Source organism: Kryptolebias marmoratus, linkage group LG4 (genome assembly GCF_001649575.2).
Source record: "Kryptolebias marmoratus isolate JLee-2015 linkage group LG4, ASM164957v2, whole genome shotgun sequence".
Lineage (NCBI taxonomy): Eukaryota > Metazoa > Chordata > Actinopteri > Cyprinodontiformes > Rivulidae > Kryptolebias > Kryptolebias marmoratus.
The window spans coordinates 13,268,083-13,278,445 of record NC_051433.1 but is presented as its reverse complement, the minus strand read 5'-3'; the positions used below and the strand labels follow the sequence as shown (position 1 = coordinate 13,278,445).

General features: G+C 36.1%; 1 protein-coding gene across 1 annotated transcript; it reads left to right on the top strand.

The window, feature by feature from the left end:
• The first annotated feature begins 247 nt into the window (after positions 1-247).
• On the top strand, positions 248-4,700 carry LOC108229327. The gene is made up of 10 exons (XM_025003490.2): positions 248-556; positions 1,211-1,267; positions 1,999-2,034; positions 2,131-2,190; positions 2,423-2,500; positions 2,742-2,840; positions 3,071-3,108; positions 3,218-3,278; positions 3,634-3,677; positions 3,995-4,700. The coding sequence occupies exons 1-10, from the start codon at positions 256-258 to the stop codon at positions 4,085-4,087; spliced, it is 867 nt and encodes a 288-aa protein (XP_024859258.1). The 5' UTR covers positions 248-255; the 3' UTR covers positions 4,088-4,700.
• The last annotated feature ends 5,663 nt before the right edge of the window (positions 4,701-10,363 follow it).

Below are 10,363 nucleotides of genomic sequence, written 5' to 3'. Positions count from 1 at the left end.
ACAACTTAACATGTAGTGTTAGTGAGAACTAGTTTGTCAAAACTTTATTTAAAATCTTAACCAGAGTACTGACTTCATTACAATGCAGTTGTAGCATCTTAAAAATCAGTATTTCAGATGTTCAGTGTATATTCATGGTGCTTTGTGTAAATTCATGCTGATTCTGTTTGAAATGTTTTTTCACTGACACATCATCCAGTGTCCTTGATTCAACATTTACACCATATTGAATTTTTTGTAGGTCTGAAACCTCAAATGAGCATGAATCATTTTAAAGGTGATCAAACTATCTTCACCTGTTCTCTGCCTGGATCTGTGAAACACGATACAACTTGTCATCTGTACTTTGGAGAAGCAAATCATCCAGCCGAAACAAAAAACATCATGAAGACAAGGAGCTCAAAAACCAATCAGTGGTTCTGCCAGTTTTTTATCCCAGAAGGTGATTTGTTGAGACGTCTACAATCAGTTCAACAAAAAGATGCCAGCTGTGATTACAGTTTGGAAGATGATGGGAAAGTTTTGTCTCCTCGGAGTGATCCATACGACCTAACAGGTGAGTCCAAGAAGACAGGCTCACTAAACAGTCCTAAAAACACTTTATACTGCCTTACATTAGTACTTCATGCATAAATCATAAACTGCTGCCCAGTCGCAGCTCCTGAGCTTAAATAATAATGGAGCAGACTCTGGCTTAGATTCTTGAATTTCCTCACCAAATATTCAATATACAGTGATTTCATAAGAAAGATACATTGAAAAGTCTTATTAATGTAGATCTAATTAGACTAAGTAGATCAATACGGATTGGGAAATAACTAGTAAGCCCTGCATGTAACAATGTTAAATAATTTAATTACAAAATCAAAGTTGTAAACATGACACTTAACAAGGAAAAGGAACATAATGGTTGAGTCTCTCAAACATTACATTCAGAAGCCACATAAATAGTGAAATAAGATCCACCTGTGGGCGATCCAAGTGTAGCTGTAGACAGAAAATAATCCTATCATGTTGGAGAAAATGTCCTGTTGAATGTCTCCCCTTTGTTCTTAGTTCTTAGTCCTGGTCTGTCTGGTCCAAACTGCCTGATTCATCATTTATCTTCTAATTTTAGCTATACAAATGGATTCAGGATCAAATAAGATATGATGATGTATTTTTGTTCATACTTGAAACTAACTGTACAGATCTCTGTTTTTTACTGCAGGTTTAGTGAAAAGTGAATCAGTTGAGATCAAGACAACACAAATGTTTACCACTTCAGGTATGTCCTGTAATGTATATATAATATATTTTAGACCACAGTATAATTCACTAAAAACTTAAATGCTTCTCTCTGGGTAAGCTGTATTCAGTCTGCATCCTGACCCAAGGAACTCAGAAAAAAACCCTAAAAATTAAAAATAAAAAACTTGGGAAAACAAAAATACTGACAGGACAGCAAAAAACAGAGTAACACAACACATGGAGGAGAGGCAGACAGGAACAAAAAACACATATTTGAATAGATGATGTCAGGGATGATGAATGTTTGTGTAACATTTAAGCAACTGCAAATGTAATATGAATGGGAAAAATATATTGAAATCTTTTTTTTTTTTAGTATTTTTGAAAAAGAACCAATGAAACCCCTAAAAAACATCCTTAACCCAAGGGTCATTAGGATGTGTAAAAAGTTGAAATAAGTGCCCAGATCATCATCATAGATCATTTTTATTAAATATTTCAAAAGTAAAAAAGTTGGAAAACCCAAAAGTCACAGCAGGAATGTCCTGAATGAGCTGAATGTTTTGATATATGAATGATTAAAATGGCTGAAAGTTTGCTGATGTAGTTAAAATCCAATAAATGTATGGAAGAATAGTGTGAACGCTGACTCAGCATTTACACAAATAAAATACAACTACTCAAAGCCCACAGTTTGGATCAGATTTCTTCTATTGCTGCTGTTTTATTTCATTTAATAAAAACATTAATCCCATCTGTTATTAACAGAGTTACAGACGATTCTCACATCTGCTTCTACCAAAGGTACAACATATCAAACAGACACTCAGACCAAATAGAAAAACCCATAACTTGTGATTTTTAGGTGTTTTAAAGTTTTCTTTCTTTTTCTCTCTTCAGGTCAAGCTGTTCCTGAGCCTCCAACCTCTGCTGGTGTAACTACTGTTCAAGTCACATCAGGTGATACATCCATTAATCTGTGATCTGTTAAAGAAAATAATAAATAAAATGAATGAATCTGAAATTCGTTATGAGTCTGTTGAGATTCTAAGACATTCAGCTCATTGTAACCAGAAGTGATTAAATGTGGCATGCTTTTCCTTAACAGAAATACAGGAGTGATGGTTGGAAATAGTAAAAGCTTTAATTTTTTTAAAATAATGTTTGTTATTTTTCTGTTTTCGTTGAACAGCAAATCACAACCCCACAACAAACACAACCTCTGCTGGAAAAGCAACAGAGAATGTGGGATCAGGTGTCGACAGTTCAGGTGGAGATGTTGTAATAATTAGTTGTGAATGCTTTTCATGTTTGCAAGACTCAGCTTTTTTTAATGCTATGGCACATTTGTCTGAACGTTTCTGCAAATAAGTTATTATTGTTGCTAAAAATAGTCCCATAAATTTAAAGATGATGTTCCTATTAGATTAGAAAAAAATAAATATAGTGCAGAAACACAGTTCTGTTGCTGCTGAAATTAAAGCAACCCTTTCTTGTGGCCTCTAAAACAGGAAGGCTGATATGGAAGTGGCTCGTTGGTCTGACAGCTGCTGGAATAACTGTGGGCGTCACAGTATTTGTACTGGTGTATCTCAGAGTCAAAAGACGTGGTGAGATTTTTGTTTAGTAAAGATATTTTACAAGTTGCAAATTCACATCAAAGTAGCTGAACTTGTCTCAACCAAAAATCAGTCATGACTGTAAATCTGAGAGTATTAGTCTCAGTCTGAGGATGTCTGGATGACAAGAGTCAAGACATGTTTATCAAGTTACAGTATATTTAGCTCCATGTCATTTTTTATGAGTTTACATTTGACTTTTTGGCTTCCTTCTGTTGTAGCTGATATTAACATGAAAATTACTGCCAACACAGAAATGGTAAATAAAACCATTTTTTTCCCTTTCCAATGAGATATTTTCATAATATAAGATGACTTGTGTTGTTCCTGTTATTCCACCTGCCTTCTTCCTTGTTTCTCGTTTTAAGACACCTGCAGGTAAAGAGAGATTCTACAGTGTTATCCAGCCTGAGGCTGACTGTCCCACAGGTGACTGTTTTCTTTTACACACACCTTTTAAGAGTGAATCAGAAAATGTTTCTAACACAATACATTTAAAGGTTTATTAAGCAAAATATAGTTTGTAAATTAATTAACTGACAAACATTTCAGTAATAATAGTTTTCTTAAGAAAACTGCTCAGGTTAAAAAACAAAACATCTGATTAATTACCAAAGACTAATCACACAAGTCTAAACTTTAGTCAAAAGAACAACACATAGAAGAAAAAACAATGTGTGAAACTTCTGCAAAACAATTAGATGTTACGTCTCATTTTACACAAACATTACCACGTCCAGCATGAGTGACTGATATTAATCTGTTTTTTCTTCTTCTCCTGCAGCTTCTGATAAATCTGACAACCAGCAGGAGCAGCAAGATGACGATGTAAGTGTGGCACAGTTGAACACGGAGGAAATTCTGATCACATGTGGGTGTAAAACAGAAATATAACCACAAGCAAATCATCACAGGATGATCTCTGCAGGCTGTCAGGGTCTCCTGAATGACTTCTTACATTTCCTGCAGCTTGTATGAAACAAGATGTCTGCCTCACTGAAGAGTTAAAACTCCCTCATGCTGACATTACTCTGTACACTCACACAACTCACATTCATGCTATGACTTGCAGCCAGCTGCAACACCATCACAGGCGATACCTTTGTCCTAATTGATAAAACACTTGGTTTCTGTTTGTCTTGCAGTCCGACGTGTATCACGTATACAACACCATCTCTGACATTCTGCCTGCAGCGACTAAAATGGATGCGATGTACAGTTTCCTGCAGGAACCCTGAACCACAGCCTATGGTCATAAAAGCAGAACCAGTGCATTAAACTGAACTTCAGACGTTCATGACTCAATCAGCTGTGAGACGGACTTTTATTGTATGATTTATATATTTATAAAACAGCTTTTGCATGAATCTCTTGAGGTTAGAGTTGTTTTAAAACAGCTCAGACTGTTATCTTCACTGCCCTGTGCTCTGACTGTTGTCTACTGCAGGTAAGATACTTACTGCTGATAGCAACTCCACAGACCCTCACTTAAAGATATCCAAACTATGCCTTTAAGAAATGTTTGCTATGCTTCTCAGGATATCTGATATGAAGCTTCAACCAGTTAGATCAGTGGAAAACAGAGTTCAGTAGCAAACCTGGTCTTAAAAAACAAAATCCAGCTGAAATCAAGAGTTTTTCTTCATCTTCAACATCTCTACAGTGATTCTTCACAAACACCAAACACAAGTCAGAGAATATTTGCTCATTTTACTTTGGTTGATGTACAACATGTCAGCATACCTCTCATTTTAGTAACTCAATTTGTGATTAAAAAAGCATCTGAGCCTTTGAACAAACTGACTTACTGTCTGGTTGAATGTGTGGGCAGATTTATTGTAAATATATGATATATGTTCTGAGAAGTTGTTTCATGTGTTTGTTTCGTTGGCTGGTTGGTGTGATTATTTTCTGCTCATGTGATTTCCTGAGACCAACTTCTGAGACTTACTGCAGGTGAAAGTTAAAGTAGTCAGATATATTTTTGTCTGTCAGGGGAACTCACACCGTTCAGCTTCATCCTGGCTGTGTAGCTGCTCCTCATCATCCTGCTCCAAGTTCAACCTCCAATCATATTCTTTTATGTTTTGAATTAAATTTATTTCATTAGCACATGAATGACATAACTTAAGAATATATAAAATGTTAAAACAAAGGAGATGCTAAAAGTTAAAAACAAACTGAAAATACCCCTTCTATAAGATAAAAACAAGAAAATAATTGTGGAAAAACAAAGCAAAATATGTAAAGTGTATCACAACAAACTGGGCTAGTAAAAAGTGTTTTAAAATATTTTTTTTAAAGGCAAAACTTTTTTTCTTCCTGGTAATCTTGTGAAAATACAATTGACAACACATCAGACAAAAATAGCTTTCAGTGCAAAACTTCTTTGTAATGTTACTTTTGCACAACAACGTCTTCATCTTCCGTTTGACACCTGGCCCACCGAAGACGGTTGGAAAGTTCAAGCTATCATAATGACTTCAAGTGATACAAATGGTGATTATAAGGTTTTAGAACAGTTTTTATCTAACCCTAACCCTGAACCAATGTTATTTAGAAAATCAGCTGTTGTTTTATTATTTCTCTCAAATGTGTTTTCTTATTAACCCTCTACGGTACGCATGATGAAATCAGTTGTAAAAAAATTGTTTGGGATGTTTTTTTTAACATAAAATAGACTAGGTAAACATAATCAAGAGACATTTTTAAAAAATATAAATTTTTTAGTTATTTTTTGTTTTTGTTGCCTTATGGCAACACTGTACGATAGTGGAAATTAATGATGGAAATTTATGAAAACAAGAGCTTGTTTATTATTGTAAAAACCTTTATTTAGGAACTCGGGTTATAATCTAAACAGTCCACAGTAGCATTAACAATTAACAATGCAACTCATTTGAAAGTTTAAAAAAATGTAAAAGATATTTTATGACATTTCATTGGAATTTTTCATTTGAATCATTGTTGTCATTTTTTGAGTGTCCTGATGCTGCCGTTTTTGCCTTACTGCTTCCTGTGGAGGAGGTGGACCTAGAAAAGAAACAAATATCCTTAATATGTTATGAACCTGCCAATTTAACGCAACACATAAATAATAGTTGCACTTTCACCCACAGTGAACTGTAACTGCACTTTCATCTTCACTGCCCCCCTGTTCTCACTGTTCCTCCTGTCCTTGCTGTCTCCACTGTCCTCGCTGTCTCCACTGTCTTCATTCTCTGGCTCATAGTCTTCATCATTCTCGCTGTCTCCATCATCCTCCCTCTCTCCTTGCTGGGTCGCAAGCTGCTCATTTTCTTCATCACTAAATCCTAATTCATCCTCACTACCATCTACAGGAAGTGCTAGTTTAGTTTTCTTCCGTAAGTCACTATAAAACATTGTTGCATTCATTTTGTAAATGGAAGAAAAGAGTGTCAAATGTAGTCATATACAATTTGAAAAGGACTCACAAAATGCATTATTATAGCAGACTCTAGCAATACAATGGTAATCTTAATGGTACAGTGTTGCCATATGGCAACATCCACATTTTAACAGTTTAACATTATTAAATTATCAAATACAACACAATAAACCACAGAATAGCGAACTTACCTCACTTATTGTTGAGTGTGTATTTTTCCCCCGTCAAAAAATGTTATAAAAATACTTTTTTTTGATGATTTCTGAAGAGTCAAATAGTGAGGCTCCTCCGTGTGACGACATCTGCAGAAAAGGGCATCAAAATTCCCTCCAGAAAGTCATGTGACAAATTTAAACACTGCTATTGGTTCCCTTAGGATCCTATCTCTCTTTCAGTGCACTACATCTTAAAAGTGGAGTAACTGTGTGTGTGTGAAAGGAATTCAATGTGTTTGTTGCCAAATGGCAACAGTGTACCGTAGAGGGTTAAAAGCCTTTCAATCTGCTTCAACCAGAAATATGTGGATTTATTATGAGTAGCAGGTAATAGACTGTAGTTGATCGCCTCCTGCTGGTGATGAAAAGTTTAACAAGCAGAAGTTTAGGAACTAGAATGGTTTTAAATTAGGGATCTCTCCAAATGAAGTGACGGGAACGAAAACTACTGAAACACATGATGTGTTTCATTAAAAGTGCTCAAACCAGAACCAGCAGGTTAGCAGGTCTCAGTAGCAGCACTGACTCTTAAAAACAAAAGTTTGACATTATTCTCATTTAGTCCAACACATAAGACTCTTCAAAAGTGTTTTCAAAACATTGTTTAGATTTGTGATATCAATTATACTTGTAAAAAAAGTCAATTTACTTGCAAAAAGGTACTAAAAGAAACACAAAGCAAACTTTTACATGCTGATGAGTCAACACCAGCATGTGGAAGTGAGTTTAATTGATCTAAACAGAAGATTTATTAAAAATGAGCATCTGAGAAAAGGTAAGTGTGTGTTAGGGGTGTGTTTCAGTGGTCAGCTGATATGATTCACTTCTGATGTTGTGGGTTTCCTGTGATCAACTTCCTGAACTTAATGCAGGTCTAAGTCAAAGTAGTCAGACAGACAAAGTGTTCAGCTTCATCATGGCTGCAGAGCTGCTGCTCATCATCTTCATCAGTAAGTTTACTGTCAGATCAGCTTTGTTAAATGTCTGCAGCTTACTAATTTATTAAAGTTTCTCTTTTTAAAATATTTTTTGTACACTCTCTCCAACAGATTCTTTTCATGATGTCAAAGCAGAAGGTTTGTTATTTTTTAAATATTTGTTTATTTATTTGTCTTGTTTACCATAATTCACATTAAAACATATTTATCTCTAATCTTTCAGCTCTTCATCAGCCTGAGCTAATGGTGGATCGGCCTGTGATCACAGAGACAGATTTAGTCACATTAAACTGTTCGTTTCCATCTCCTGTTTCTGTGTCTTGGTGTCGTTTCTATATTGAGAATCAAGAGATCGTCGAGGACTTCTCCTGTGTTCAGAAGCTGACTGGAGCTAAACTGCTGAAGTTGTCAAAGAGAGGATTACCTGCTGAAGTTAAAGTGAGATGTTTTTACAAAGTGGAGATTGGAGCTATTATTTCTTCATCTCCAGACAGTGAGACGACCACCATCATCATAAACAGTGAGTCCATGAAATACCAAACGTGTTTATAACATTTAGAGCTCAGTCTGCATTAACCATCCAGAAGTCAAAAGAGAGAGAGACAAAGAGAGTTAGAGAAGCCCTTGAAACTTTGGGTCCATTTGACCCGAAGGCCACGGGAGGATTAATAGAGCTTTAATCAAACTATGCTTTAGGAACATAATAACTATGTTCCTTATTCTAACGTTTCTTCACATTTTCAGATCTNTCTTCCACCGACGCTGACAGTAAATGGACTGATAATCACAGAGACAGACTCAGTCACATTAAACTGTGTGACTCCATCATCTGTTTCTGTGAATGAATGTCATTTTAACTTTTTGAGGAGAAAACCTGCTAAAAGACTGTCTTGTGTGAAGACTCTGACAGGATCTGAGCTGCTGTCTTTAACACAACAAAGCTCTCCGGCTCAGGTTGATGTCACATGTTTTTACCTTTCATCACATCCATCTCCAGACAGTAACATGTTGAACATCATCATACAGAGTGAGTAAAGACAGCTGCTGTGGACGAATGCAGGATGATTTAGTCGATAACTACAGTGAAAAAATAAGATCTGTTAAATATATCACACCAAAGACTGTATTACAAACATTTTTAAACCATCAGGTTTGAGGGTCAGCACACCATCACGGAACACCAATAGTTTCATTTCTTCTTCCCTGACATCAGTGAAACCTGCATCAGGTGAATCACTTGTTTTAGAAACATTTATAATCCCTCCAAATGAAAATGTCACACTCACTGAAACTTACTGTTGGTGTTATTTCAGAAATGTGTTTTTTATTCCAGATCCAACTGTTTCTACAGCAGCTGAGACCTTTGGTTCACTCTCTGCTTCCCCAGGATCACATGAAGAAGAGTCAGGTGACACGATTATCCAACCAGGTATGCTCAGAACATCTTTTATTTACTTAATTTTTATTTTTCTTGTTATAGCATCATGTTTTCTGGTAGAAATATTTATGGTCACAAACTTTGTTTGAAACAGTTTCCAGAAGACCTCCTGCAGCTTTTACAGACATGTTTACTTCTGCACATCCTGTCACCTCTTCGGCTCCAACTACAGGTGATCCTGGATTCTGTTTGGAGTTTTGCATTAAATGCTCAAGAATCATCATATTTTTATTTTAGTATTAGCATTATTTTTAAATTGTCCCATTTTTAATTTAAGAAAGTTTGACTTTGGTGCAGTGCATAATTTTATAATAATATTTAACCCTATTTAGCCAGAAAATTCACACGTAGTTCAGGGATCTCTTATACAAGAGGTAAGTGATCAACAGAGCAGAGTCATCTTGTCATGTTGTGTTTTATTGCACGCTGTGAAACAAACCTTTAGTTATGAGTAAATAAAGAATAGCTTGTTAAATGTGAGAAAGAGTCCTTTTATAGCAATTTTTTACACACAAAACTCAGAAAATCATGTGTCTGGACACAAATCAATAGCCATATTTGTGTTTCCTTAGATCAGTTGCCTGTGGCGGCCATTTTGAATTGGGTTGAAAAGTTTATCACTTGTTGATGTTCACCCATTAATTACTTTCTGAGAGTTTCATCAAAATCCACCCACTGGTTCATGAGATATTTTGCTAACAGTGACGTGAACACACGTACACAAACAGATCAAAAACATGATCGCTCTTTTGTCTTTGGCGGTGGCGGTAACTAATTTGGTTTTGCTGTCTTGATGTATGGCAGAAAATAACAAAATGGAAATCATTCCGACCCCGACATCACTGGCTTTCAACCTGACCACAGGTGAGAAAGAAATCTAAATAAATACACATTGGAATATTACTTTTGAACAACAATAACTTCATGTGTTCATTTTAAAAATAAATTTGTTTCCAGTTCTCAGGACAGTGAAGGCCCTCTCTAATCCAGTTTATATATGTAGGTGGAGCTGTAGCTTTCCAGTGTAGTATTACTAGCCTCCTGGCCAGCAGAGATGTGAATGTTATTAAGTCTTTTTTTAGCAGCAGAGAGAGTCAGAGAAGTAGGCTCCACCATGAAGAAGGCAGGTAAAACATCAGGAGAGATCCTCTCCAGTTACATCAGATAAAAGAAACATTTCAGACCAGAACCTCTTCATGGAGAGACAGCTCCACAACATGTGGGAGTAACTTCCTGTGGCCTGTCAGCAACCTTCACACAGAGGAGACACTCTGTCAAATATTTATATATTTGGCTTTAGTACAGTGAGCTCGATGCAGGATCTGACAACAAGAACATCGTACAAGTCTCATAGCTGTAGGCAGTCGGACTTTTTCTGAGACGACTCTTATAAATCTAAGTTGTTAGCATGACCCAAAGTGTTGAAGTCATGACTCTCCTCGTCTCTTTATGCAGTGACGATGATCTGTTGGATCGCTGCAGCTGCAGCTGTCGTCGTCGTCCTGCTTGTATTC